This window comes from Macaca nemestrina, chromosome 15, assembly GCF_043159975.1.
Source record: "Macaca nemestrina isolate mMacNem1 chromosome 15, mMacNem.hap1, whole genome shotgun sequence".
NCBI lineage: Eukaryota > Metazoa > Chordata > Mammalia > Primates > Cercopithecidae > Macaca > Macaca nemestrina.
The window spans coordinates 118243887-118270196 of NC_092139.1; the positions used below are offsets into that span (position 1 = coordinate 118243887).

Below are 26310 nucleotides of genomic sequence, written 5' to 3' on the forward strand. Positions count from 1 at the left end.
CAAGCACAAAAGACGCCTTTATTGGTGCCCAGATCTAAAGGGCAGGATGGGCTGGTGTGAAGATGACGTGGAAGATGATGGTGCTTCCCCTCTTTCCCTGAGAGTCAGCCTCTTCCCCTCCGGCATGGGGCCTGGGGTGGGGGTTCCAGACTCAGACCCCCACAGCCCAGGGCAGGGGAAGGGTCTTGAGCTGGGTCGTGTTTCCCTCCTGGGCCAATCACAGAGGCAACAGTGGGAGTCCTGGGGAGGGGCGTGGCTGGCGTGGGGGTGGGGCCTGGAGCCCTCAATGCAGCACCCTGCAAACCCCAGGGGCAGCCCCCCAACCTGTGCCCGGCCCTGCAGGGTCAGCTAAGGCACAGTGGCTGGGTCCTGTCCTGCCGGAGGCCAGAGCAGTCCCAGGGACCCAACCCTCTCAGGATGCGCGGCCGGGAGAACACAGCTACTTCTTTCGCCGGGCGGTCCGAGAACTACTGGTACAGGGGTTGGGGGCTGGGGTGGCCTGTTCGGAGGCAGCTCCAGAGTCTTTATGGGGGGCTGGCCTGCGCTTCTCCCCGCTGGCTGGTGCCAGGGGGGAGGACCGGAGAGACCAGGGTGCTAGCAGGGCCTGCACAACTCTGACAGCCCCTATGGCCACGAGGAGCCCCCAGAGCAGGGCGGGGGCCTCCAGAGGAGACAGCTGAGTTCGAGTCCAGTGGAGGGCCTGGGCCAGAGTGCTGTTGGCACTGCGGGCCCGGGGTGGGCTCTTGTCCTGTGGGAGGGAGATTGGGGAAGTGCTTACTGGGTTCACCCCAGGAGGCTAGGGTCACCCCTGCCACCTCCCCTAGCCTGGCTGATACCCCCTTACCTGCAGCCCAAACTGCCTGAGCAGTGTCTCCAGCGTCGGGTCTCCCAGGGACACGGGTGGGAAGAACTCCTCCACCCACTGGCGCCGCCACCACTGGCTGCAGCGGGACCTGATGTTCAGAGCCTGGCGGCACCTCGGGCTCCACACCCCACCCGGTGCCCGGCCTTACCCCTGCCCCCCGGGCTCCACACCCCACCCGGTGCCCGGCCTTACCCCTGCTCCCCGGGCTCCACACCCCACCCGGTGCCCGGCCTTACCCCTGCTCCCCGGGCTCCACACCCCACCCGGTGCCCGGCCTTACCCCTGCTCCCCGGGCTCCACACCCCACCCGGTGCCCGGCCTTACCCCTGCTCCCCGGGCTCCACACCCCACCCGGTGCCCGGCCTTACCCCTGCTCCCCGGGCTCCACACCCCACCCGGTGCCCGGCCTTACCCCTGCTCCCCGGGCTCCACACCCCACCCGGTGCCCGGCCTTACCCCTGCTCCCCGGGCTCCACACCCCACCCGGTGCCCGGCCTTACCCCTGCTCCCCGGGCTCCACACCCCACCCGGTGCCCGGCCTTACCCCTGCTCCCCGGGCTCCACACCCCACCCGGTGCCCGGCCTTACCCTTGCTCTCCAGGCTGGGAGAACCAGTACTTGTAGCGCTGGGCTCGGACGTAGGTGGGCGGCTGCTTGTGGAAGGGATACCTGGCCACTTGACTCTGGATGAGGCGGATCACTGCAGCGAGAGGGGTCAGTGTGGCTCCCGCAGTACCCTCCCCGCCCCCTCTTGTCTCCCTCTCCACCCTGCCCCTCCCCACCCCGCTTCGCACCTGGCTCCTTGCCCTGCAGCAGGCGCAAGACCAGGCTTGTGAACCACGGGCTGTGCGTGTGCGGGCCCAGGGCTGCAAACCACATTTGCCAATCCAGGCGTGGTTGGTGGGGCACCACAACTGGGGGAGGCCGGCTCAGGTTCCCAGGCTTGTACATGAACTCGATCTCCTGCCAGGCAGGCCGAAGTCAGCTGGGCCAGCTGACCTGGGCCCCACCCTGCCCGCCCTGTGAGGGCTCACCGTCCAGTGGTGGCCATCGTAGCTGCCCTCCAGCACCACCTCAGGCCGCCCACCAAGTCCGGTCATGCGGCGGAAGAGGCCGTAGGAGTTGGCCAGCTGCAGGTGCTCCACGGCGCCAAACAGGCGGTGGGCCCCAGTCCAGAGGCGCCCGTGGGTCCCGGGCTCCACGTAGGAGTACGGCACCTGGAGGCAGGTGGGCGGTTCTCAGGGCTGTCCTGCCCCCGGCCTGCCCCCCAGCCCTCCAGTGCTACCCACCAGGCTGATCAAGAACAAGGCCACAGTCGCAGTGCTCACAAGGGACAGTTTGACTGCAGCACTGAACTTCCGCAGCCAGCCCCGCACCTGGGTCCACCTGTGGGTAGGGACCCAAAGTCGTCATGGCGGCCCTGCACACCTGTGCCCCCTCCCCGCTTCCTGGGCCATGTACCTCCAGAGGGCACTCAGCAGCTCCCAGGCCAGGGAGGCCACACCCAGCCACACGGTGGGCAGCGTCAGTGTCTTTAGCCACTGAGAGAACTGGTGGAAGGTGAAAGCTGGCAGAGAAGGGGGGTGTGAGGACTGGTCCGCCCCTGCCCTCTGGCCCCCCCCAAGTCGGCACTCACTGGTTCTGGAGTGGATGGTGCGCTGCTGCCAGTCAACCTCCAAGCCAAAGTAGTGCACAGTGCCATAGGCTAGAAGCCCGTAGACGGCTAGTTCCAGCAGCAGCGACAGTGTGGCCAGCAGGGCCTTTGGCCAGGCTGGGGGGCAGGACAGTCATGGGTCAGCAGAGGGTCCCTAGTCAGGGGGCTGGGGTGCAGTTAGAGTGGGAGTCCTGTGGGGGTGTTGGAGGGGAGAACCCCCGGGGGGGCAGGGGGCTAGCGACAGCGAACCCAGGACGAGTGACACGCACAGGTGGTCGTCTTCTTGCGGCTGCCATGGTCAGGCTCAGCAGCCAGGTGCTGGTCGTCTAGCAGCGCAGTGGTGAGCACCAACGTCATCAGGTTGAAGAAGTTGTAGTTGCCAGTGATGATAATCAGGACCTGCAGCAGCACCTGGGGGCGGCCCACTCTCAATGCTCCCGGAGACGGACGCCCGACCCTGTGATGCAGCCCTACCTAGTAGGCACCCACCTCCATCCTGCGGGGCGCATCCCTCTGCTACAAGGCCTTCCCAACAGCGGTTGCCACCTGTCCCCGGGAGCCACCCTGTCCCCAACAGGGCACGCTGAGCAGTACTGAAGGCCGAGCCCTGTCTGCCTCTCTCTGACAGCTGCAGCTCTCACCTACCTGCGAGTAGAAGGCAGCCAAACGCAGGCGTCGAATGGGGGCGAAGAACAGGGGCGGCACGGCGATCTCGATTAGGAAGGTGGCCACCACGCTGAGCTTGTGCAGCCAGACAGGCAGGTGGTGTGCGAACCAGGCGGCGGGCGTGGGCAGGCACTGGGTCTCGTAGTGGTAGGTGAGGGCTGCAGGCGAGAGCAGGAGTCAGGGCTGGCAGAGCCCCCAGACCACCCCAGGTCCAGGAAGGGCCCCTCACCAGTGAGCCCCCACCACGCGGGGCAGCGACTGGTCAGCTTGACCACGCCTGAGGCGAACATGAGGCGGAACAGCAGCCAGCGCACTAGCCAGAAGGGGAGGTCTTCATGGGGCAGGGCCCCTGCCCGCCCGCCCTGGGGGGCCTGCTTGCGGTGGGAGGCTGGCCTCAGCGGGGCCACCAGCACGGCCAGGAAGCCAGTCTCTAGCAGCAGGGAGTCCCTATGGGGACAGAAAATAGCACCAAGAGCTCCTCCCGACACAGCTGCTCCCCTGGGAGGGTCCTCCCAGGAGAGGCCCTACCCCACCCCCACCCAGCCTCCTGCAGCCCCAGGCCCAGCGGTCACTCACCACTGGAAATAAAGGAACACCTGGCCCACCTGTAGAGAGAGGGGCCGTCAGGGAGCAAGTGTGGCTGTGGACTCAGGTAAGGCAGGGGTAGGGGTGGACTGAGCTGGTCACAGGGGTCCCACTTGCCTGGCAGGCCGAAAGGTAGGCAGCCCACAGCAGCAGATAGACGACGGGGTGACGCAGTGGGCTCAGCAGCAGGGCCCCCAGGGCCAGTAGTGCGCCCAGCAGGCTCAGCAGCTCCAGGCCCTGGGCCGTGTCCAGCCCCAGTCTCGGCGCTTCCCACAGCAGCGTGGGGGTCTCCCACAGTTGCTGCCAGCGGCCCTTGCCCTGCGGCCGCAGCGTCTTCCTTGCAGGTAGGATGCCCTCGGGGCCATACAGGCCTGTGGGAGGGCACGTCAGGGCCAGGCCCTGGACAGCCCTTGCAGACTAGACTACCTCTGAGTCAGGGCCTGCAGACCCCCCAACCTAGGTCAGAGCACGCGGATACCTCCATCCCTAGGTCAGGGTCTGCAGTCCCTCCAGAGCCCGTCCCCCAGGTCAGGACCTGTCAAAACCCCGTCCCAGGGCTAGAGGCCTGCTCAACTAGCGGGGTCAGGGCCTCCACCCAGCAGAGCCCACTGCCCTCTTCCAGGTCTCAGCCCGACCTCCTACCCGCCCCACCAGGTCTGGGAGGAAGCCGCTCTCCCACCTCTCCCAGAGTTCTGTCCCCCACCCCAGGTCAGAGTCCAGAGCCTCACAGCAAACGGATCACCGCACCGATTCCTACCCCCACAGCGGCCTGCAGGACACGAACCTCCGCCCCCTACCCCCTCCGGCCACGCCAAGGCCTGGCCGTCACTCCCAACCCCAGACTGCGTGAGTGCCGGGCACAGAGAAAAGAGGACATAGGGTCCCGCGCCGAGGCTGGGGGTGTCCCACCCTGGGTGCCTTCACCTGGGATCTGCGTGTAGAGGGAAGCGAAGGCGAACATGAAGACGGCCGCCACGCCCTGGAGGAAGAGCCGCCGCGGGAGCCGGGAGCCCGCCATGTCCGCTACGCGGCCCGCTAGAGCAGGATCCGCCCTCTCCGCCCGCCCGCTGCAGCTCCAGGCCCCGCCCACCCCGCCCGCGGCAGCCCCCAGGCCCCGCCTCCTCGGCGCGCCCGCCCGCGGCAGCTCCACGCCCCGCCCCGCCCGCGTCAGCCCCCCCAAGCCCCGCCTCCTCGGCCCGCCCGCCCGCCCGCGGCAGCTCCAGGTCCCTCCCTACCTCGCCGGCGGCAGCCCGAGGCCCCGCCTCCTCACTGCTCCGCCCGCCCAACCCGCGGCAGCCCCAGGTCCCGCCCCGCCCCGTCCCGCCCCACCCACGGCGGGCCCAAAAGCCCGCCCGTCCAAACCGGCGGCAGCCCAAAGCCCCGCCCACCGCCCGCCCCCTTCGGCCCCGGCGCCTACCCTGCGCCGCGACTTTTCCGGTGCGCTCCGGCCGCGCGGCGCGGGGCATCGCCTCTTGGGCTTTGGCCCGCGTTACGTCATAGACATGCGCGCGACGCCGCGCCTACGCATTTTCCTGGGCGGGAACAGCAAAATGGCGCCAGAACTAGTGGCGGGCTGAGGACGCCGTACCCCTCGGAAGGCAGCCCTACGGTCCCTTTGCCGCCCGTTCCCTCCCGGACATGGAGGACGTGGAGGCGCGCTTCGCTCACCTCTTGCAGCCCATCCGCGATCTCACCAAGAACTGGGAGGTGGACGTGGCGGCCCAGCTGGGCGAGTATCTGGAGGAGGTGAGGGTGGCGGGGGAGTGGCGCGGGGTGGGCCGGCGGGTGGGGCTGCGGGGCGGGGGCTCCGGGCCCGGGGCTGTGGGCGTCCCGCAGCCTCCACGCTTATGGCCATCTGGCGCTCTGGCCGCGCTGGTCTTCGGGCTCCCTGCTTCTTTTTAAAATCCATCTCTGCCTCCCCAAATCACCCCTTGTTAGATTAGCGTGGAGCTGTCATTGCAGGTCTCTACCCGTCAGCGAACCGTGTGAATGATTGAGTGGGTGGTGACCAGCCGTTTCCCCAACGCAGTGGAATAGTCTAGAAAGCGTTATTGCTTTTGTTGCAGTTATTAAGAGCATGCTTGTGTGTTTGAGAGGTCTGGATCACGACGTCAGAGGGATTTTTTTTTTTTTTTTTTTTTTTGAGACGGAGTCTCGCTCTGTCGCCGGGGCTGGAGCGCAGTGGCCGGATCTCAGCTCACTGCAAGCTCCGCCTCCCGTGTTTACGCCATTCTCCTGCCTCAGCCTCCTGTGTAGCTGGGACTACAGGCACCCGCCACCTCGCCCGGCTAGTTTTTTTTTGTATTTTTTAGTAGAGACGGGGTTTCACCGTGTTAGCCAGGATGGTCTCGATCTCCTGACCTCGTGATCCGCCCGTCTCGGCCTCCCAAAGTGCTGGGATTACAGGCTTGAGCCACGGCGCCCGGCCCAGAGGGATTTTTTATCTTGGATTTTCAAACCAATTTCAGGCTATTGCTGTGCTCCATTCTGTTAGCGATTAGTGTTTCTTCCATATTTGACAGCCCTGTCTAGATCTCTGTTAAGCTGTCTGCTCCGTATCTGCACTTCATTTTCACTCCTCAGCCCAGCTCAGTCTGGCGTCCACGACACTTAAATTTTTGTTTCTTGTTTTGATCAACAGTGATCTCCATCCTACCCAATCCATGGAACACTGGAAGTGTCCTCTTACTCAAATCAGCATTTGTTGGACTGGCTACTCCTTCCTTTTTGAAACATAGTAGTAAGATTGTTTCCCTATTTCATTGCCTGCTTTTTTTCTTCTATCTAGTCTCTAAGTGTTGAGTTCCTCAGGATAGGGCCTGGGTGATCTTCTGATGCATTTCCCCTGAACAGTGTCATTTATTTCTATGATTTTTAAATATCGCCTGTATTAGGACAACTACCAGATCTGCAGCTCCATCTATCCCAGGTCTTTCCTCCAGATCTACTTTACATATCCAGTTGCTCTCTTGACATCTACTGGGTGTTACATAAACATCTCATTTAACATATTTAAAGTGGAACTCTTCATTTTTCTGCTTAAACCTCAGCCTTTCCCATCTCGGAAAATGGCACCACTGTTCAAAGGCAAAAGCTGAATGTGACTATAGTGAAGCCCCACGCTTAACACCCAGTTCACCCATGAATTCCATCAGTTATACCACCAGAATATCACTTGAATTCATCTGTTCTCCACTTTATCTGGTCTAGGCCACCATTGTCTCTGGCCTGGATCTGTGTAAAACCTTCCTATTTGGGTTCCCTTATCCCTATTTTTGTCCCTCTCCGATTCGTGCTCCAACCAGCAGCAAGTATGACCCTTAAAAATTAAAATCCGGCCACAGCACTGTTTTCTGCCTAAAACCCCTCAGTGGCTTTCCGTTATGCTCAGAATAAAACCCAAATTTCCTCCCCTGAACCTGGCTCTGCTCCCCGTTTTAGCCTCATTTTGGCCTATTTTGTATCTTCTTTTGAACCAGTCAACCTGTGGCACCCCAAGCTTTTTCTTGGTGGAAGGTCTTCATGCTCTCTGCTCCACTTGGGAATGTTCTTTTTTGTTTTTATTTTTTATTTTGTTTTATTTTATATTATTTATTTATTTATTTATTTATTTTTGAGACGGAGTCTTGCTCTGTTGCCCGGGCTGGAGTGCAGTGGCACGATCTCGGCTCACTGCAAGCTCCGCCTCCCGGGTTCACGCCATTCTCCTGCCTCAGCCTCCCGAGTAGCTGGGACTACAGGCGCCCGCCACCTCGCCCGGCTAATTTTTTTGTATTTTTAGTAGAGACGGGGTTTCACCGTGTTGGCCAGGATGGTCTCAATCTCCTGACCTCGTGATCCGCCCGCCTCAGCCATCCAAAGTGCTGGGATTACAGGCGTGAGCCACCGCGCCGGCCTCTTTTTTGTTTTTAACTGAAGAGAGACTTCATATGGCAAGGACAAGAAGAAAAAAAATCAGAGAGGAGGATCTTACTATGTTGCCCAGGCTGGTCTCAAACTGCTGTGCTCAAGCAGTCCTCCTGCCTCAGCTTCTCAGGTAGCTGGGACTACAGGTGTGCACCACCACACCTGACTGGGAATATTCTTTTAATGACTGAGTCTGTTTTCTTTTTTCTTTTTTTCTTTTCTTTTCTTTTCTTTTTTTTTTTTTTTTTTTGAGATGGAGTCTTGCTCTATTGCCCAGGCTGGAGTACAGTGGCACAGTCTTGGCTCACTGCAACCTCCGCCTCCCGGGTTCAAGTGATTCTTCTGCCTCAGCTTCCCGAGTAGCTGGGATTACAGGCATGCACCACCACGCCCCGCTAATTTTTGTATTTTTGATAGAGACGGGTTTCGCCACATTGGCCAGGCGGGCTTGTACTCCTGACCTCAGGTGATCCACCCAGCTCTGCCTCTTTCCAAAGTGCTGGGATTACAGACGTGAGCCACCACACCTGGCTGACTGAGTCCTTTTCATTCTTTAGATCTTAGTGTAAATGTCAGCTGACCAGCCTATCTAAAATAGTTCTCTCCATCTCAGCACCTTATGTACTTTAGAATGTTTATCATAAGCCATTTAAAAAAATTTTTTTTTTTTTTGAGACAGAGTCTTGCTCTGTTGCCCAGGCTGGAGTGCAGTAGCGTGATCTCGGCTCACTGCAAACTCCGCCTCCTGGGTTCACGTCATTCTCCTGCCTCAGCCTCCCGAGTAGCTGGGACTGCAGGCACCTGCCACCACACCCGGCTAATTTTTTGTATTTTTAGTAGAGACGGGGTTTCACCGTGTTAGCCGGGATGGTCTTGATCTCCTGACCTTGTGATCCACCTGTGTCGGCCTCCTAGAGTGCTAGGATTATAGGCGTGAGTCACCGTGCCCGGCCAAAAAAAATTTTATTTATTTATATGTTTATTTTTTTGAGGCAAACTGTCACTCTGTCGCCCAGGCTGGAGTGCAGTGGCGCAATCTCGGCTCGCTGCAGCCTCCATCTTCTGGGTTCAAGCGATTCTTCTGCCTCAGTCTCGAGTAGCCGGGATTACAGGCGCCTGCCACCACGCCCGGCTAATTTTTGTATTTTTCGTAGAGACGGGGTTTCACCATGTTGGCCAGGCTGGCCTCCAACTCCTGACCTCGTGATCCGCCCACCTCAGCCTCCCAAAGTGCTGGGATTGCAGGTGTGAGCCACTGCGCCTGGCCACAAGCCATTCTTCAACTCAACCTGTTTGTGGCCTGTCTCCACCCTAGAATGTGAATTCTGCCAGGGCAGGGACCATGCTTATGCCCTCTTTTGTCTGTTTAGTAGAGTGCCTGGCACGTAGGTGTGGGTGTTAAAGTGTTTGTTAAATGCACATGTGTCTGATGACTGAACTTCTCTGCTCTGATACATAGTTGGCTGAGAAAATACAGGAAACTGTGCTGGGCAGAGCTCCTGTGGATTCAGGTTTTCAGATCAAGCAGGGTCCATGGGGACACCTGTTCACTTGGTAAATCTCCTTGCTGGCTTGGTCAGCTCCCTTCCTGCTTTCTTGTGTCTGCTCTTCCAAACCTCTGCTGCTTTAAGTCCTCATTTCCTGGTTTCTAGTATTATCTTTTTCCTTCTTTCATTCTTCACACACTACCATGATGTTCTTTTTCTTTTTTGTTGTTTTTTGTTTTTTGTTTTTAGATAGGGTCTTGCCCTGTTGCCCAGGGTAGAGTGCAGTAGTGCCATCATGGCTCACTGCAGCCTTGACCTTCCAGGCTCAAGTGATCTTCCCATCTCCCAAGTAGCTGGGACTGCAGGCACGTGCCACTGCACGGCTAATTTTTTTGTATTTTTGGTAGAGATGGGGTGTCACTGTGTTGCCCAGGCTGTTCTCAAACTTCCAGCTCAAGCGATCCACCTACCTTGGCCTCCCAGAGTGCTGGAATTATAGGTGTGAGCCACTGCACTGGCCAGAATGTTCTTTTTCTAATACTGTCGTGATCCTACCCTCTTTTATCCATTTATTTATTCATGGTTGTTAGTTGTGAATTGTGTGCCAAGAACCATGTTAAACTTTGAAAAAATAGTGCCAAGCAAAGCAAATGATAACCCTCACTATGCCAGGGCTCCCACTGTCATGGGAAGACGGGTCCAACAGAGTAACCGCATGGAGGTATAATAAATACGCATTTGGTGCTTACTTGTGTTAAGCACCTGTGCACCTGTTTTATGTGCTTTACACATATGAATGCAGAGTCCTCACAGAAACTCTGTTAGTAGAGGCAGTAGAGATGTGCCCTGAATGATCAGTGGTTAGTGGCAGATCAGAATCCATCCTCCACCGCTGCGGGTGACTTTGTGTAGTCAGAAACTGATGGCCAGGCATGGTGGTTCACGCCTGTAATCCTAGTACTTTGGGAGGCCAAGGCAGGTGGATCATTTGAGGTTAGGAGTTTGAGACCAGCCTGACTAACATGGTGAAAACCTGTTTCTACTAAAAATACAAAAAATTAGCCGGGTATGGTGGTACACACCTGTAGTCCCAGTTACTTGGTAGGCTGAGGCAGGAAAATCGCTTGAACCTGGGAGGCAGGGGTTGCAGTGAGCCAAGATCGCGCCACTGCACTCCAGCCTGGACAACAGAGTGAGACTCCATCTCAAAAAAACAAACAAAAAACAGCAGAAACTTACGAGGGATTTGAAAGAAAATATATGGTCCTATGGAGAGTTTGGGAGACCTAGTTTCGGATGAAAGTAGTTGCTTAATTATGGTGAGCTAAAGAATGTTCCAGGTGGAGGAAACCTGGCGTTGGCAGGTTTGGAGTTTTTACAAAAATTAGCCAGGCGCCTATAAGTCCAGCTACTCAGGAAGCTCAGGCAGGGAGAATTACTTGAACCCGGGAGGGGGAGGTGGCAGTGAACTGAGATTGCACCCCTGCATTCCAGCTTGGGTGATAGAGTAAGACTCTGTCTCAAAAAACGAAACAAAACGGAAGGTTCTGAGTTGGGAGTACAGAGGAGGGCAGGCAGCTGGAGAGGGAGGCTGGCCAGCATGGAGGCCTCCCTCCGGCTCCATTTAATTTTTTGGGTTTTTCCTACCACTCTTCCGAAAAACTCAAAATCCTAAACAGAGGCACTGAGCAGAGTGTGGAGAGTGGATGTGAGGGGAGCGAAGGGCAGGAGGAGCCCTGTCAGTGCAGAAGCAAAAGGGGAGGTGGTGGGGCCAGAATGGGGGTGACTACGGAGAGGAACTCCTGGGTTTCTGGGCAGGTGGGTTGGGGGGTATCTGGAGTTCAGTGTGGATGCATTCAGTGTGAATCTTGGTGAAGACATCCAAGCAATGTTTGAAGAAGGCAGCTGGACGTGTGGGTTTGGGCTCAGATGGCAGGTCCAACCTGCGGAGGTGAGAAGACAAATGAGGCCCGGTGTCCTGGGAGCGGGCAAGCCGGCCGGGCTGAGGGTCACTGGAGAGAAGGGCCACCTCTGCAGCTCGGCTTCCAGGCCGCCCTCTCCTCCACGTTCCCTTCTTTCTGGGCCAGCTCTTCAGGTCCTGAACACCCCCAGGGTCCTCACACTCCGTAGACGACCATGCTGCTGTTTCCTCTCCCTTCCTCCCAGATCCGACAAACACGCTTTATCCTTCAAGAGCTAATGGAAGTGACTCCCCTTGGGGACGGCTTCCCAGCCTTTCCCCCTCTTCGTGCTACCATGGTGCCCGAAATCTTGCCTCTCCCCAGCACACCGCACGCTTTGGCCATGTTTAGATCATGCTCATTTTCCTGAAGAGATGTGTCCAGTCTCTGCTAGCTGCCTTCATGTTCCCTTCATCTGTCTGGTGAGCCTCTGCGTTTTCCAGGCTTAGCTTTGACATTACCTATGCATGTGTTAATCAGATATTTACTGGGCACCGGGGTCGGGCACTGAACAGAAGGCTGGAATTACACTAATGCTGCTCACAGTTCACTAAGGGACATGATCACACTAATGGAGCTGCACGGAGGCCCCCGGAATGGAGGGGCTCTGAAAAAGAGTTTGCATGGGGACAGTTGGGGGTGGGCATTCCAGGCAGATGGAAATGCAAAATTGAAGAGCTGGAAAGACACACAGGGGCTTCAAAGTGTCGTTTGTGGCTGGGCGCGGTGGCGCATGCCTGTGATCCCCGTGCTTTGGGAGGCTGAGGCAGGAGGATCGCTGGAGGCCAGGAGTTTGAGACCAGCCTGGGCAACAGAGAGAGACCCTGTCTCTACAAAAACTTTTTTTTTTTTTTTTTTTGAGACGGAGTCTCGCTCAAAGCCGCCATACCGGCCTGTTTTGTTTTGTTTTGTTTTGTTTTGTTTTGGTGTCATTTGCTGAGAAGGAATACCAACGAGCCACAGCGTTGGGGAAGATCTTGGGTTAAGTATGGAAGTAAAGTGTTTGGGGACATTTGAATGTACCCGCCCAGGCTGGAGTGCAGTGGCACGATCTCCGCTTACTGCAAGCTCCGCCTCTTGGGTTCACGCCATTCTCCTCCCTCAGCCTCCCGGGTAGCTGGGACTACCCCGGCTAATTTTTTGTATTTTTAGTAGAGACAGGGTTTCACCGTGTTAGGATGGTCTCCATCTCCTGACCTCGTGATCTGCCCGCCTCAGCCTTCCAAAGTGCTGGGATTACAGGCCTGAGCCACTGCGCCCTGCCTTTTTTTTTTTTTTTTAAGATGGAGTCTTGCTCTGTTGCTCAGGCTGGAGTGCAGTGGTGCGATCTCGGCTCACTGCAAGCTCTGCCTCTGGGGTTCACGCCATTCTCCTGCCTCAGCCTCTCGAGTAGCTGGGACTACAGGCGCCTGCCACCACGCCCGGCTAATTTTTTGTATTTTTAGTAGAGATGGGGTTTCACCGTGTTAGCCAGGATGGTCTCGATCTCGTGACCTCATGATCCGCCTGCCTTAGCCTCCTAAAGTGCTGGGATTACAGGCTTGAGCCACCGCGCCTGGCCTTTTGTTTTTTCTAAGTGTCGTTTGCTGAGAAGGAATACAGATGAGCCAGCGTTGGGGAGGATCTTGGGTTAAGTATGGAAGTGAAGTGTTTGGGGACATTTGAATGTACTCTGCAGCCAGCTGTGAATGCAGCCCCAGAGTTGAGGAGAGAGCTGGTCAGGATGGGTTTGGGGCTCGTTGGCTCATGGTTGGCAGCTTGGGCATGGGATGAAGGAATGTGCATGGCGGGGGCTGCATGGGAAGAAGAGAGGCTGAGGATGGAATGCCTGGGACACTGACATTTAAGGGGTGACAGGAGCTGGGGCTCCGGGAGGCTGAGGGGGGCAGAGGAAGGATGATGACTAATCCGTAACTGTTTCCTGAGTTCTCTGCCCAAAGGATGGAAACCTCCACATTTTGTCTCTGCTTTTCCTACCCCTGAGGTTTCCTTTTCTTCTCTGTGTCAGGGGTCTTCCTGCTGGAGCCTGTCAGCTTATGGCGCCTTGTGGAGGCGGCGCCTTGTGGAGGCGGCGCCTTGTGGAGTGAGCCGCTGTGCTGCCCTGGTTGTTTGCAGACAGTGTGCCCTGGGGGCCTTCCACTTCCAAAACAGGTTTTTGTTATAGGAAGTAGGAGGAAACACGGAGACCTGTCTATCCACCCAAATACCAGGGACAACTGGGGAGCCCACAGCAGAGCTCGCGCTACCCGTCTCAGGAGGTGCTGGGCAGAGACCAGTGATGGGTGGGGCTGCCCTGGAAGCAGCAAGTGCAGACTGGGCCTTGGATTCCCCCGCCCTTGTGTTGTTTCTTGCAGCTGGATCAGATCTGCATTTCTTTTGACGAAGGCAAGACCACAATGAACTTCATTGAGGCAGCGTTGTTGATCCAGGGCTCTGCCTGCGTCTACAGTAAGAAGGTGGGCCCTGCTTGACGCTGGTCTTGGCATTTCGGTGGCCAGTGGGACCGCAGTCAGTTCTTCTGGGGCAGGCGCAGTGGTCATCCCGTCTGTGACCTACCTCCCTCTCTCCTCAGGTCTCAGCCACTTCCTCGGCACCTTCCAACACCAAGAACTTTTTAATTTTAAATCGCACAGCCAGGCAGGGAGGGTCTTGTGTGCTGTTGGGCTCTGTTGTCTTGGGGGAATGACACCTGCTGTGTGCACTTGGGCACAGTCCAGGGTGCCCCATGCACCCACCTTACCCTTCCCCATCCTCTACTTGTGGGTGCTTCATTGTCAACACCTCGAAAATCCGCAGCCACTACCCTCATGGTTCTGTGGAGGAGGAGGACAGGAAGTGGGTGAAGGACTGTGTCCTGCAGGCCCCGTGGCGGCTGGAGCTGGGACGGGGCAGGGCCAGGACATGAGGAGGAGGAACTAGGGTGATGCTGGCAGGAGCACATGGGCGGAGGAGCAGCAGGGCTACAGGCCATCGGCAGAGTGGGTGCCAAGCACGAGGGGCCTGGCCACCAAGGGCTGTGTGAGGCATACTGTGGGCACCACACTGCCGTCAAGGTCACCCGTTGAGAAGGCCATGCTTGGCGGCTGCGTGGAACATAGCAGGCAGGAGAGAGATGTGGGTGGCCTCAGCTGGTAAAGTAATTCTCATGAGATTTGTGGTTTGATTTGAGAATTATTTTTGGAACCAAAATTGGTGGTTTCTTGTACTGGAGGTTTGGTGGTGGTGGCCAGGCCTCGTGGAGGGCACCGCTGGGAAGGCCTTGGGGGTGGGCCCCTCCTGTCTGGGTCCTCACTGCCTGCGTCTGGTCACCAGGTGGAATACCTCTACTCGCTCGTCTACCAGGCCCTTGATTTCATCTCTGGAAAGAGGTGAGTTCTGGAGCCACTCACTGTGCTGCCCTGCATGTGGCCAGGGAGGCCCCCGCAGCTTCTGGGATGCCCATGGGAGACTTCTCTCTCTCAGGCGGGCCAAGCAGCTCTCTTCGGTGCAGGAGGACAGGGCCAATGGGGATGCCAGCTCTGGGGCCCCCCAGGAGGCAGAGAATGAGGTGAGTTTCTTGGGCACGTGGCCCCCGCCCACTGTGTGTTTGCCTGGGCTCGGCCCCCATGAGCTCTGTCTCCCTCCAGTTCCTGTCGCTGGATGACTTCCCTGACTCCCGGACTAACGTGGATCTCAAGAACGATCAGGCGCCCAGCGTGAGTCCTGGCCTGGCCCCTCTTAGGTTGGGGCGAGGTCAGCACTTTCCCTGGGGCTGTGTTGAGCTGATCGGGTGTGGGAAGGTGTCACTGCCCTGTGTGGGCTCTGTTCTCCACTGGAGTGGAAGGATGCCTGGCTCACCCAGCCTCGGCCTCCATGCAGGAGGTCCTCATCCTCCCCCTCCTGCCCATGGCCCTGGTGGCCCCTGATGAAGTGGAGAAGAACAACAGTCCCCTGTACAGGTAGGGTCTGAGCCCGGCGGCGGCGAGGGAGGAGGGAGGCCTGCCTGGGAAGGGTCTCTACAGCGGGCGTGTTCTCGCCGGCACAGCCGTCAGGGTGAGGTCCTGGCCAGCCGGAAGGATTTCAGGATGAACACGTGCGTTCCCCACCCCAGAGGGGCTTTCATGTTGGAGCCAGAGGGCATGTCCCCCGTGGAGCCAGCAGGCGCTTCCATGCCAAGGACCCAGAAGGGTGAGGGCTTGGATGCGGGGCTTGGTGGGAAGGAAGGGAGGGAGGGTCTTCTGGGTGGACTCTTGTGGGGTGCCCTGTGCTTGCCACCTCTGGTCTTGGGAGCTCCCTCTCTCTGGGTGCCCGCTCCAGTCTAGACAGGTTGGCTGGTGCTCATCCCACCCGTCTGCTGTGCCTTGATTACAAGTTAACATGGTCTCAGTGCCAGGGACCTGGTGCCTGGCTCAGGGCCCTGCTGTGTTCCCCCAGCCCAAGGCCTGGAGTCTGCTGGACTCTGCCCTTCTGCTGGCCCCTTGGAGGGGCTTGTTGAACACCAGGCAGGGACCATCTTGGAGAGGGGCTGGGCTGACCTTGTCCAATCCCTGTCTCCCAGATGCCGGGAGGACTGAGGAGCAGCCAATGGAAGTTTCCGTGTGCAGGAGCCCTGTCCCAGCACTTGGCTTCTCCCAGGACCCAGGTGAGAAGAAAGCTCCCTGGTGGGACGGGCATGGCAGCCAAAGGGGACCAGGGAGGCAGCTCTCAGTGGACAGGGGTCCAAGGCGCTGCTGTCAGCTGCCAGCCTCACACCCTTTCCATGGCCCACGGGAATGAGGCCTCACCCCCGGGAAGCAGCCACAGCCCCTGGCCTTACCTAAGCCTCAGCCCGTCTTGGTTCACTGACTGCCCTCTGCCTTCCTGGGTGTCCTCTCTGGGCAGATGTGGATGGCTGCATTTAAAGAGGAACATTTGCCAAGAAATAAAATGAACCAAACAGAGCACAGCACACTAGCATGACGAGGAGGGTGCAAGGCACCTGCTGAATCCTCTGGGTTCCGTGACTAAAGCTGAGGGAGGAAGTAGCCGTCAGGGTCCCTCTGGTGCCGTCTGGTCTCGACATTCCTTGGAGCTGATCACTCTCTTGCTTCCTGTCCAGGCCCCTCTCCAGAAGGCCCGGCGCCCCTGGGCGGGGGTGAGGACGAGGATGCAGAGGAGGCAGTAGACCTTCCTGAGGCCTCGGCCCCCAAGGCCACTCTGGAGCCCGAGGAGCCCAGGAGCCCGCAACAGGTGGGACCCACATGGAGGCCTGCAGAGCCTGAGCTGTGAACGGGGCAACCCTGGCTCTGGGGCTGAGTCAGCCTGCACGAGGAGGGCAGCGCTATGGCCTTGGCCCCGGGCCATTGGTCTGGGGCAGAAGCTCATCCGTCTTGCAGCCCGTCCTGCAGCCACAGCCCTTTGGAACGGCAGCTTCCGTGTTCCTCCCCTCTCTGGACAGAACTGATGATCTTCAGAGTAGTGGGCTGGCGTCCAAGGGTTTGGGCCCTGCCGAGCTCACAGCTACCTGGGATGGCCGCTGGTCGCCGAGGCGCCTTTTTTGCAGTTGGGCTGGTAGGAGGGGGTGTCTGGAGGCCATTGCTGCCTCCCTCAACCCCCAGGGTCAACTGTACGCAGTCTAGAGCCAAGAAATCCTTTTTATTTATTAAAGCAGAAAATCAACCCGATGCATACAGAGGAAATGTTAATGTTTCTTCACTCTGGTTGGTTGATGACATGGATATTTGTCATATTCTATTCGTTTTTCTTGGTTTTGAAGAAGAGTACCCCGTGACCACTGTTTGTGTTTTTTTGTTGTTGTTGTTGTTGTTTTTTGCGAGACAGAGTCTCGCTCTGTCGCCCAGGCTGGAGTTCTGTGGTGCGATCTTGGCTCACTACAAGCTCCGCCTCCTGGGTTCACGCCATTCCTGCCTCAGCCTCCCGAGTAGCTGGGTCTACAGTCGCCTGCCACCATGCCCGGCATCCACCCGCCTTGGCCTCCCAAAGTGCTGGGATTACAGGCATGAGCCACGGCGTCCGGCCCACTGTTTGTGTTTTAAAGTTTTTCTTCGGGTTTTTGTTTTAATGCCCCCAGAGAGTACTAGCAGGGTTTTTTTTGTTTGTTTTTGAGACAGCGTCTTGCTCTGTTGCCCAGGGTAGAGTGCAGTGGCCTGATCTTGGCTCACTACAGCCTTGACCCTCTCTAGGCTCAGGTGATCCTTCCACCTCAGCCTCCCGAGTAGCTGGGACTATAGGTGCATGCCACCACGCCTGGCTAATTTTCGTATTTTTTGTAGAGACGGGGTCTCACTACGTTGCCCAGGCTGGTCTGGAACTCCTTGCTCAAACGATCTGCCTGCCTTGGCCTCCCAAAGCACTGGGATTATGGGCGTGAGCCACTGTGTCTGGCCCCTGTAGGATTTTTCTTTTTTTTTAGACAGAGTCTTGTTCTTTTGCCCAGGCTGGAGTGCAGTGGCGTGATCTTGGCTCGCTGCAACCTCTGCCTCCTGGGTTCAAGCGATTCTCCTGCCTCAGCCTCCTGAGTAGGTGGGATTACAGGTGTGCGCCACCACGCCTGGCTAATTTTTTTTGTATTTTTAGTAGAGGCGGGGTTTCACCGTGTTGACCAGGCTGGTCTCAAACTCTTGACCTCAGGTGATCTGCCCACCTTGGCCTCCCAAAGCGCTTCGATTACAGGCATGAGCCACCGTACCCGGCCCTTGTAGAGTTCTTGATGTTGACCCAAGGTGGAGTTCCTGGGGTACCCAGAGCCTTGAGTGGAGAAAGGGGAGAAGTGGAGACCCTGTGACTGTCTTTGCAGAGTGCTGCCCTGCCCAGGAGGTACATGCTGCGGGAGCGAGAGGGGGCCCCAGAGCCTGCATCCTGCATGAAGGTAGGAGCGTTGGGGCCCTGACCCTGGCAGGGAGGGACGGTCAGATTCGAGGACTGGCTGCCTGCCCATCATGCTCTTGCTCCTGCGGTGTTCTCAGCCTGTGGCCCTTTGCACTTGCTCTCTTAGAGACCCCCTCATGCGACTCTGGGCCCCCACCCTCCCTCGATTGTTCCCCTCTGTGATCCAGGATTTGAGTGTGGTCGGCTCTGTCCCAGGCTGTCACCGCACTTGTTGCCTGGGCTTTGGGAGGGCGGCTGTGCACCCCCTACTCCTCCTTTGGGAGGGCGGCTGTGCACCCCCTACTCCTCCTTTGGGAGGGCGGCTGTGCACCCCCTACTTCTCCTTTGGGAGGGCGGCTGTGCACCCCCTACTTCTCCTTTGGGAGGGCGGCTGTGCACCCCCTACTTCTCCTTTGGGAGGGCGGCTGTGCACCCCCTACTTCTCCTTTGGGAGGGCGGCTGTGCACCCCCTACTCCTCCAGCGCCTTCTTGTGCTCTGTGCCCAGGAGACTCCAGAGCCCTGGCAGAGCCTGGACCCCTTTGACTCCCTGGAGTCTAAGCCCTTCAAGAAAGGTAATTGGGTGGAAGATACCTCCACTCAGGTACTCCTGGCTGGGTCTCCTGGGGCATGAGGTAGGGGGGTGGGAGAGGGCTTTACACCCTGATTGCCCAGCAGCTCTAAGACAGTCCCTGTTTGCCTCTAGGTAGGCCTTACTCTGTGCCCCCCTGTGTGGAGGAGGCTCCGGGACAGAAGCGCAAGAGGAAGAGTGCTGCCAAGCTGCAGGACTTCCACCAGTGGTACCTGGCTGCCTGTGAGTGGGTGTGCCACGCACTCCGGACCCCTGGGAGCTGGGGGCTGGGCCAGGGCCAGTGGAGGAGGATCAACGCCCTTTCCCCACTGCCGTGGGCAGCTCTTGGCCTGGTTGGTACTGACCATGTTCTCTCACAGATGCTGACCATGCTGACAGCCGGAGGCCTCGGCGAAAGGGTCCGTCCTTTGCAGGTGAGGCTGAAGTCCTCAGGGAAGACAGTTTTACTCCCCTTCCCCTACCTCTGCCCCCACCTGGTGTCACCAGAGCCTCGGGTGGACTGGCACAGGGCCTGGGAAGGACAAGGGAGTCTTCACAAGGTCTTTGTCTGCAGACATGGAGGTCCTGTACTGGACACACGTGAAGGAGCAGTTGGAAACTCTCCGGAAGCTGCAGAGGAGGGAGGCAAGTCCCAACTGGTCAGCTGTGATCTAGGACCCCGTGGCGGCCCTGATGGGAGATGACAGCGCCCCTCACAGATGCTGTCTCTGGACAGGTGGCTGAGCAGTGGCTGCCGAGGGCCGAGGAGGGGCTGTGGTCTGCAGAGGAGGACCACCTGGAGGATTCTCTGGAAGACCTGGGGGCAGCAGGTGGGTGCCTGCCGGTGGGGGTGGGGCGGGGCTTGGCACCTGCTGCCAGCTGACTGGCTGCCTCTGTGCCGTCCATTCTCCCACCTCCCAGCAGATGACTTTCTAGAACCCGAGGAGTATGTGGAGCCTGAGGGAGCAGACCCCAGGGAAGCTGCTGACCTTGGTAGGTGGGCAGCGGGCTAGGAGTGCTGAGGGGCCACTGGAACTGGGGGCAGGGGAGAGTGTGGCCCCTCGGCTGCCCAGCTCACAGCTGCCCCTTCCCAGACACAGTGCCGGTGTCCCTGAGCTACGAGGAGCTGGTTCGAAGGAACGTGGTAGGCCTGGGTTAGAGAGGGACGGGGAGGGGAGGGGGATAGGTGAGAGGCGCCCAGGCCCTGCTTGGGAGGCAGTACCTTCTGCTGATCCTCTCCTAGGAGCTCTTCATCGCCACCTCCCAGAAGTTTGTCCAGGAGACAGAGCTGAGCCAGCGCATCAGGGACTGGGAGGACACAGTGCAGCCTCTGCTCCAGGAGCAGGTGAGGCGGGGTCGCTGGGAACCAGAGCTGTCTGCTGCAGGCCTGTCCCAGGCCTTGCCTCTCTCCACAGCCAACATGCCCCTCCCCTGTGCAGGAGCAGCATGTACCCTTTGACATCCACACCTATGGGGACCAGGTGGTCTCACGGTTCCCCCAGCTCAATGAGTGGTGTCCCTTTGCGGAGCTGGTGGCTGGCCAGCCGGCCTTCGAGGTGTGTCGTTCTATGCTGGCCTCCCTGCAGCTGGTGAGTAGCCTGGGATGCGTGGGAGGGGGAGACGGTTCCCAGACCCTGCTGATGCCCCACCCCTGCAGGCCAATGACTACACAGTGGAGATCACCCAGCAGCCTGGGCTGGAGACGGCCGTGGACACCATGTCCCTGAGACTGCTCACACACCAGCGAGCCCACAAGCGCTTCCAGACCTACACTGCCCCCTCCATGGCCCAGCCCTGAGTGGGGAGCACCAAGGCAGGGGTGGGGGATGTGTACTGAGGAGCCGTGCATCTGCTCCTGGCTGGCCCGGCCTAATAAAGCAGTGTTGCCATCTCATCTTCCCCCAAAAACCCTTTTACGTACACCTGCCCTGCGCAGAGAAGAGGGCTGCCTGACCTCCATGGGCTGCTGGTACAGATCACACACGCACAGATTAAACGCACCCTGTTTAATGATGGGGCCCAGGCTGCAGCGGCTTAAGACAGGACACTGCGGAAAGTCGCCATGTGCCGCCGCACACTGTCTGAGATCTGCTCAGCTGACTTGCTCCGGCCGTAGTAATCGGTGAAGAGGCCGTCAGGGTTGAGCAGGTAGATGGTAATGGAGTGGTCCACGATGTAGTCCTGGTCCTCATCCTTGGGGCCGGCACTGTAGTACACACGGTAACTGTGAGTAGCCTGGGCAATCTGTTCGGTGGAGCCGGTCAGACCCAGCAGTCTTGGGTGGAAGTCCTGGACATAGCGGGCCATGGCTTCCACATCGTCCCGCTCGGGGTCCACAGTAATGAAGACGGGCTGCACTGGAGGCAAACCAGGCTCTGCTTCCAGCTTCCGCACCACCTCCACCAGCTTCTCCAGCTCGTCTGGGCAGATGTCAGGGCAGTGAGTGAAGCCAAAGTACATCAGCACCCACTGGCCCCGGAAGTCAGCCTTGCAGCGACCCTGGCCTTTGTGGTCCAGCAGGTGGAAGTCGCCCTGGCCCACAGCTGCCTGGCGCAGGGCTTCTATTCGCTTTTGCTGCTGCAGCCTCTCTTTCTCAGCCCTCAGGGCCAGCCAGGCCCCACCAAGTCCAGCTCCAAATAGGGCTGTGATCAACAGCCTGGTTCGAAGCCCAGGGCCCTGAGGCTGGCCCTGCCTACCTGTCTCTGCAGGGCCCTGCCTTGACAAAAACCAGGACCTCAGATGCAGGGCCTGGCCTCCCACGGTCCCAGGGAGGACTGGGGACTTGAGGTGAGAGAGCCTGTGCCAAGCTGTGGGGCTCCGAGTCAGCAGCAGCATGGATCTGATGCTCCTGGAAACAAGCACAGGTGTCAGGAGCCAGAAGGGAAGGCCCAGGACGGTGCCTGGGCTGCCCCTGCGACTGGAGAGACCAGTCAACCCATCCGAAGGACCCAGCCCACGTTCAGGCTTAACAGGCGTTTGTCACTGCTCACCTGAGCTCAGAACACCTCCACCAAACATCCATACCTGTCACTCCTGTCCTCCACCTGGGATCACCAGCCTGTCGCCACACCTTGCCCTGCACCTCAGCAAGGTGACCCTCTTGCTGACTGAAAGCATTCCAAGTGCATGCCTTGCCTGGACTCCTAACCACGTTATCTATTCGCAATAAACCCATTTCTTAAAAGGAGGTGGGTAACTCTGGCAGTCCCTAGAGTAACCGATTCCTCCAGCACTTTCCTGTCACCTCGGGCCACTTAAGCCAACCGTGGCCTTCCTCCACACTGCAAGCAGCAAACCTGCACGACCTACCCCCGGAGCTCGGACTCTGCCTGCCTGCCGTATTTAACCTTTCCTTCCACCGCCACAAAACCCCACCCTCCTCACATCCAGGCTTCCCAGCAGCTCCTCCGGGCTCACAGCCGACGCTCTGCCTTTGCGTTGGTGACCTTTGCGCCTTTCCCACGGGCCCCCCGGAAGGTTTGCTAGGTGGAGGTCTCAGGACTCCTCGTCACTGCCCCCCCTCCTGCTGAGGGCACCCTCCGCCCGGGCGGTTCTGGACTTGTCCCCTCCCCACCAAGGCCAACGCCCTCGTGGCCAGAAAGGTCCCAGGACCACGTAAAGAACCGCGCGAGCGCGTTAGAACTGTGCTCGGCCGCACCGAGAACACCGGTGCTAGCCGGGAGCCTCCCCCGGGCGCCCCAGCCTCGCTCCTCCCTCCAGCGCGCCCTCGGGGTGCCCCCCGCCAGCCCCGCGCAGTAGCCGGAGCTGGGAAACTACCCTGGAGTCCAGCGAGTGCCCAGGGCTACCTCCTTCCCTCCCGGCCCCGGCGTCCGCACCTCGCGGCGGGGCCGCGCGTCAGTGGACCAGTCCCCCGAGAGGCAGCGCGACCTCCAGCTCCCTGCGCTCCGCCCCGCGGGCTCCTCGCGGGCTCAGGTATCGTGGGCGCCACAAGCTCGCAGCCAGAGCGCAGGCGTTCCCCGGAGCTGCCCATGCGCAGACGGGCACGGCCGCTGACGCGCTCTCGGCGCTTGCGCGGAAGGCGGAGCCCACCGCAGGTCACGTGTTCGCCGAGACGGCCTCGCCCCCGCGGCCCCGATCCCTTCGCTCCCGCCCCGGCGAGCCAAGCACCCACAAAGTTTCGCGGCAAAGGAGCTTTATTGCTGCGGCGGCAGAACGAGCTCGGCGAAGGGCGAGGGGGGCGCGAAGGGCGCGCGGTCCGAGAGTACGAGTGCCTCCTGCAGGGCGCGGCGCTGCGGGCCGCTGAGCGCGGGGCCGTCCCGGTGCACGCGGAGCCAGGGTGTCCCTGCGGAGCCAGGGGCTGTCAGAGGCCGCGCGGCCGGGGCGGGGCGGGGGCGCGGGGGCAGCGGGGCGGGGGCGGCGCTCACCACGGCGCAGCCTCTGACCCACGTCGACCAGCAGTTCGGCGCCCACCCCCAGGCGGAGCGGCTCCCCAGCGCGGCTGCGCCCAGCCCCGAGCTCGTGCAGCACCAGTGCCAGCGGCAGCGCCCGGACCAGCTCCACGGTGCCTGCGGGGAGAGGGGCTGGGACGCGCGGGCTCGGGAAGGGGCGGGGGCTCGGGAAGGGAAGGGGATGGCGGAGGCGGGATGACGAGGACTCCCCCGACGCTCACCATCCGCGGGCGCCAGCAGCTCCTCCTGCTTCTGGGCGCGAGGCAGCAGCTGCCGGCGCTCTGCGGGGCTCCCGGAGCACAGGGCTCGGGCCAGACCGGGATCCACGCCCTGCGCCGCCAGCATCCGCTCGAAGCGGCCAAGGGCCGAGCCGTCGTCCAGCGCCGCAGCCACCCGGGCAGCGCCTTGGGCCTGAGTCCCCGCGTGTCCGCTGAGCCAGAGCAGGGCGCCCCCTGCGGGCGGGGACGGGGCTTAGGCGCGGCCCGGCCAGGGCGGCCCCGGCGGGAAGCACCCCCCCTCCGCCGCTCCCCTGCGCCCCGTCCCCCTCACCGAGCGTGGTGACCAGGTCCCTTAAGTCTGGCGGGCCTGCGCCGTCCATGCAGAGCAGCGCCTCCTCCACCTCCAGGGCGTTGCCCACGCAGCGGCCCAGGGGCTTGTCCATGGCGGTCAGCGCTGCCGCGACCCGAAGCCCTAGGCTGGCTCCCACACCAACCTACCGAGACGAGGCTCAGCGCGGACCCCACATGGCGGGGCGTCCTGCAGCCCATTCTTTGTCGAACTCCAGCCCCTGCTGCACCCTGGGTTGCCAGCCCGCCAGGATGAAGTCAGGGAAGGGTTGGGGTGGGGAACAGAAACGAGTGAAGTGCCACACCTCGCCACGGGGCCAGGAGGAACTTGTACTTGGCCTAGGAGAGGGACGCCACAGAGGGCCTCCCCAGGCCCAGGCTGGGCCAGCCTTGACCTCTAAAGTCACAGCAGGTTGGGGGGCCGTGAGGGAGGGAGGGACTTCGGGCAGAAGAGGGTGGGACTGGGGTTAGGCAGGACTGCAGAGTGGAGGGAGGCAGTGGGGACGAGAAGGGTGAAGGGTAGGCTGGGCCCGCATGAAGACGCTTCCCCAGGAAGAGGCCACACCGCTCACCAGCGTCCTTGCCAGCTCCCGGGCCTGCTCCTGATTGGGGAAGACGGCGGCCCCTCCGAACTTAACGTCGATCACCAGAGCAGACAGCCCCTCCACGAGCTTCTTACTGAGGATGGAGGCTTTGGAGGCAGAGGAGGTTGGAGACAATGGAAAACCTGGAGCTTCTTGGGAGACTTGGGGGATGCCGACTTTGGGGTCAGGGGCCCTGAGCATTGAGGGTCAAGTCCCTTATGGGGGTGGCAGCACCTGGTGGGTTGTGTATCAGGCCACCTCACATGGTGGTGGTCAGGCATCTTGTGATGGGGGTAGGGGGGCACACGGTCAGGTGACACATAACTCCTAACGAGAGGACCCTGACTTGAGTTTGGAGGTCAGGGGCCTGTAACATGCAGAAGCAGGCCATGGAGTCAGGTCACCTGTGATGAGTGGCAGGCTGTCCACGGTGGCTGTCACATCTCTGGCTGCATATAGGATTCCGTCTGCAGGGACCAGCTGCTCACTCTGACCCACGATACAGCAGCCCGCCTGCTCCAGCAGCGCTTGCATCTGGTCAAACATCCCCTATCCTCAGTGACTTCTGGCAAATGGCCCAGAGCCTTTTTTTTTTTTTTTTCCTAAGACAGAGTGTTGCTCTGTTGCCCAGGCTGGAGTGCAGTTGGCACAATTTCTGCTCATTGAGACCTTTGCCTCCTGGGCTTGAGTGATCCTCCCACCTCAGCTTCCCAGTAGCTGGGACTGCAGGTGCATACCACCACATTGGGCTTTATTTTATTTTTTCTTTTTCCTTTTTTTTTAAAGATGAAGTTTTCACTATATTACCCAGGCTGGTCTCCAACTGGGCCCAAGCGATCCTCTCTCTGCCTCCCAGAGTGCTGGGACAGGGTCTCACTCTTGCCCAGGCTGGAGTGCAGTGGCATCATCACGGCTCACTGCAGCCTAGACCTCCCAGACTCAAGTGATCCTCCTGCCTCAGCCTCCTGAGTTGCTGGAACCACGGGTGCGCACCACTACACGCGGCTAATTTTTTTATTTTGTAGAGACAGGGTTTCGCCATGTTATCCAGGCTGGTTTTGAATGCCTGGGTTCAAGGGATCTGCCCTCCTCAGCCTCCCCAACTGCTGGGACTACAGGTGTGAGCCATCGTGCCCCACCAGCCATCTATAATTTTGATCAACTCCCTGTTTTATGATCCTGATCAAAGTTCCACTGATGATTTTGGCTCAGGCCCATGAGTAACCTTGACCAGTGTCCTTATTAATGACCCTAATGATCCACCAGTGATCCTTTAGTGATTCTGGCCAGGGTCTCCATCATCAACCTGGATCAATGACTGATCCATGCCCCACCCCCGTACCTGCTCTGGGCTCTGGGTGACATTGAATCCAGGAATAGACTCCAGCTTATCCAAGGTGCCTCCTGTGTGCCCCAGACCACGTCCGCTGATCATTGGCACCTGGTGGTCAGGGATGCTGAGTGCCCTGCACAGTACCCCTCCCCCCACCTCCATGTATCCCTTCACCTTCCCTGGCTAGGACCTCAGCTGGATTTAGAAAGTATTTAAGCAGCTATAGGGGCGCCCAGCTGGTGAGGGAATGGAAAGGAAGTTTTCTCGGTTGAGAAGTGTCAGTAGGGGAGAAGGTTGGTACCCGTCCCCAGGGGAAACAAGGGGAAAGGGGTCTGAATTCCATCAGTGGATCTTTTTCCTGCTCCAGGGGGCCTGGTCTGGAGCCGGAGGGGCCCCAAGCTCTGTGCTGGGGAGAAACCTGGGTACTGTCTTGGGGGCTTTGGGCCAAGCCTGAGGTTGGGAGCTGCCTGTGGATGGCCTGGTTGCTGCATGTGGGGTCACAGGCTCCCATCTGGGAAGGAGGTGGTTTCTAACCTTGCAGCCACACGCCGCCAGGGCAGGTGCGAGGACCAGGCTGACCTTGTCGCCTACACCCCCTGTGGAATGCTTGTCCACAAGCTGCTGGTGCCAGGCCTCTGGCCACTCCAGCTGCTGCCCCGACTGGGCCAGGGCCTGGGTCAGCACCGAGGTCTCCTCCAGATCCATGCCCTGAAGTCGGATCGCCATCAGCATGGCCCCTGGTATGTGGGGGTACCCGTGAGGGTGGCAGCCCACAGCAGTGGGGCACCCTGGGGCCGGTGCTGGTAGTAGGACACTGTCGCACCCCCAGGGACCCATAGTCTCTTGGGCTGACCTCCCGGTCGGGGTCAGGAACGCCCA

General features: G+C 59.7%; 3 protein-coding genes and 1 long non-coding RNA gene across 10 annotated transcripts in view; 2 read left to right on the top strand and 2 right to left on the bottom strand.

Moving 5' to 3' along the window:
- LOC105489747 (lipase maturation factor 2) lies at nt 1-5267 on the bottom strand. 2 transcript variants are annotated; one of them, XM_071080833.1, is made up of 14 exons: nt 5188-5267; nt 3888-4141; nt 3762-3790; nt 3415-3632; nt 3165-3343; nt 2789-2930; nt 2502-2636; nt 2327-2432; nt 2155-2251; nt 1900-2082; nt 1660-1828; nt 1454-1565; nt 845-941; nt 1-748 (listed from the first exon to the last, which is right to left on the bottom strand). In XM_071080833.1, the coding sequence occupies exons 1-14, from the start codon at nt 5234-5236 to the stop codon at nt 440-442; spliced, it is 2079 nt and encodes a 692-aa protein (XP_070936934.1). In that variant the 5' UTR covers nt 5237-5267; the 3' UTR covers nt 1-439. The 2 variants fall into 2 exon arrangements, with proteins under 2 accessions (XP_070936934.1, XP_011753069.2); XM_011754767.2 differs by lacking the exon at nt 5188-5267 and adding an exon at nt 4695-4852.
- On the top strand, nt 5219-21740 carry LOC105489748 (non-SMC condensin II complex subunit H2). Of its 3 annotated transcripts, XM_011754770.3 has the most exons (21): nt 5219-5516; nt 11330-11546; nt 13479-13580; nt 14437-14492; nt 14587-14671; nt 14751-14819; nt 14983-15062; nt 15149-15291; nt 15662-15745; nt 16202-16332; nt 17900-17971; nt 18477-18543; nt 18675-18782; nt 18920-18973; nt 19114-19184; nt 19276-19369; nt 19461-19532; nt 19634-19683; nt 19783-19884; nt 19979-20128; nt 20197-21740. In XM_011754770.3, the coding sequence occupies exons 2-21, from the start codon at nt 11499-11501 to the stop codon at nt 20335-20337; spliced, it is 1779 nt and encodes a 592-aa protein (XP_011753072.1). In that variant the 5' UTR covers nt 5219-5516; nt 11330-11498; the 3' UTR covers nt 20338-21740. The 3 variants fall into 3 exon arrangements, with proteins under 3 accessions (XP_011753072.1, XP_011753070.1, XP_011753071.1); XM_011754768.2 differs by lacking the exon at nt 11330-11546 and having other exon boundaries at nt 5222-5516; XM_011754769.3 differs by lacking the exon at nt 11330-11546 and having other exon boundaries at nt 5224-5516; nt 19464-19532.
- The window catches only part of LOC105489744 (thymidine phosphorylase), a 6553-nt gene continuing 773 nt past the window's right edge, over nt 20531-26310 (bottom strand). The window contains exons 2-9 of one of the 4 annotated variants that reach the window (XM_011754763.3): nt 25966-26168; nt 25441-25539; nt 24503-24632; nt 24087-24205; nt 23498-23660; nt 22925-23400; nt 22376-22842; nt 20531-21387 (exon numbers count right to left, since the gene is read on the bottom strand). In XM_011754763.3, coding sequence (XP_011753065.2) covers nt 20574-21387; nt 22376-22842; nt 22925-23400; nt 23498-23660; nt 24087-24205; nt 24503-24632; nt 25441-25539; nt 25966-26168 — 2471 coding nt within the window. In that variant the 3' untranslated portion in view covers nt 20531-20573. Of the gene's footprint in view, nt 21388-22316; nt 22843-22924; nt 23401-23497; nt 23661-24086; nt 24206-24502; nt 24633-25440; nt 25540-25965; nt 26169-26310 lie in introns of those variants that run through there. The other 3 variants (XM_011754762.3, XM_071080832.1, XM_011754764.3) reach the window with 3 other exon arrangements.
- Nucleotides 22994-26310, top strand: part of LOC139358767 (uncharacterized) — a 15142-nt gene continuing 11825 nt past the window's right edge. Inside the window, exon 1 of the long non-coding RNA XR_011614272.1 lies at nt 22994-23061. This is a non-coding gene — a long non-coding RNA (uncharacterized lncRNA). The remainder of the gene's footprint in view (nt 23062-26310) is intronic.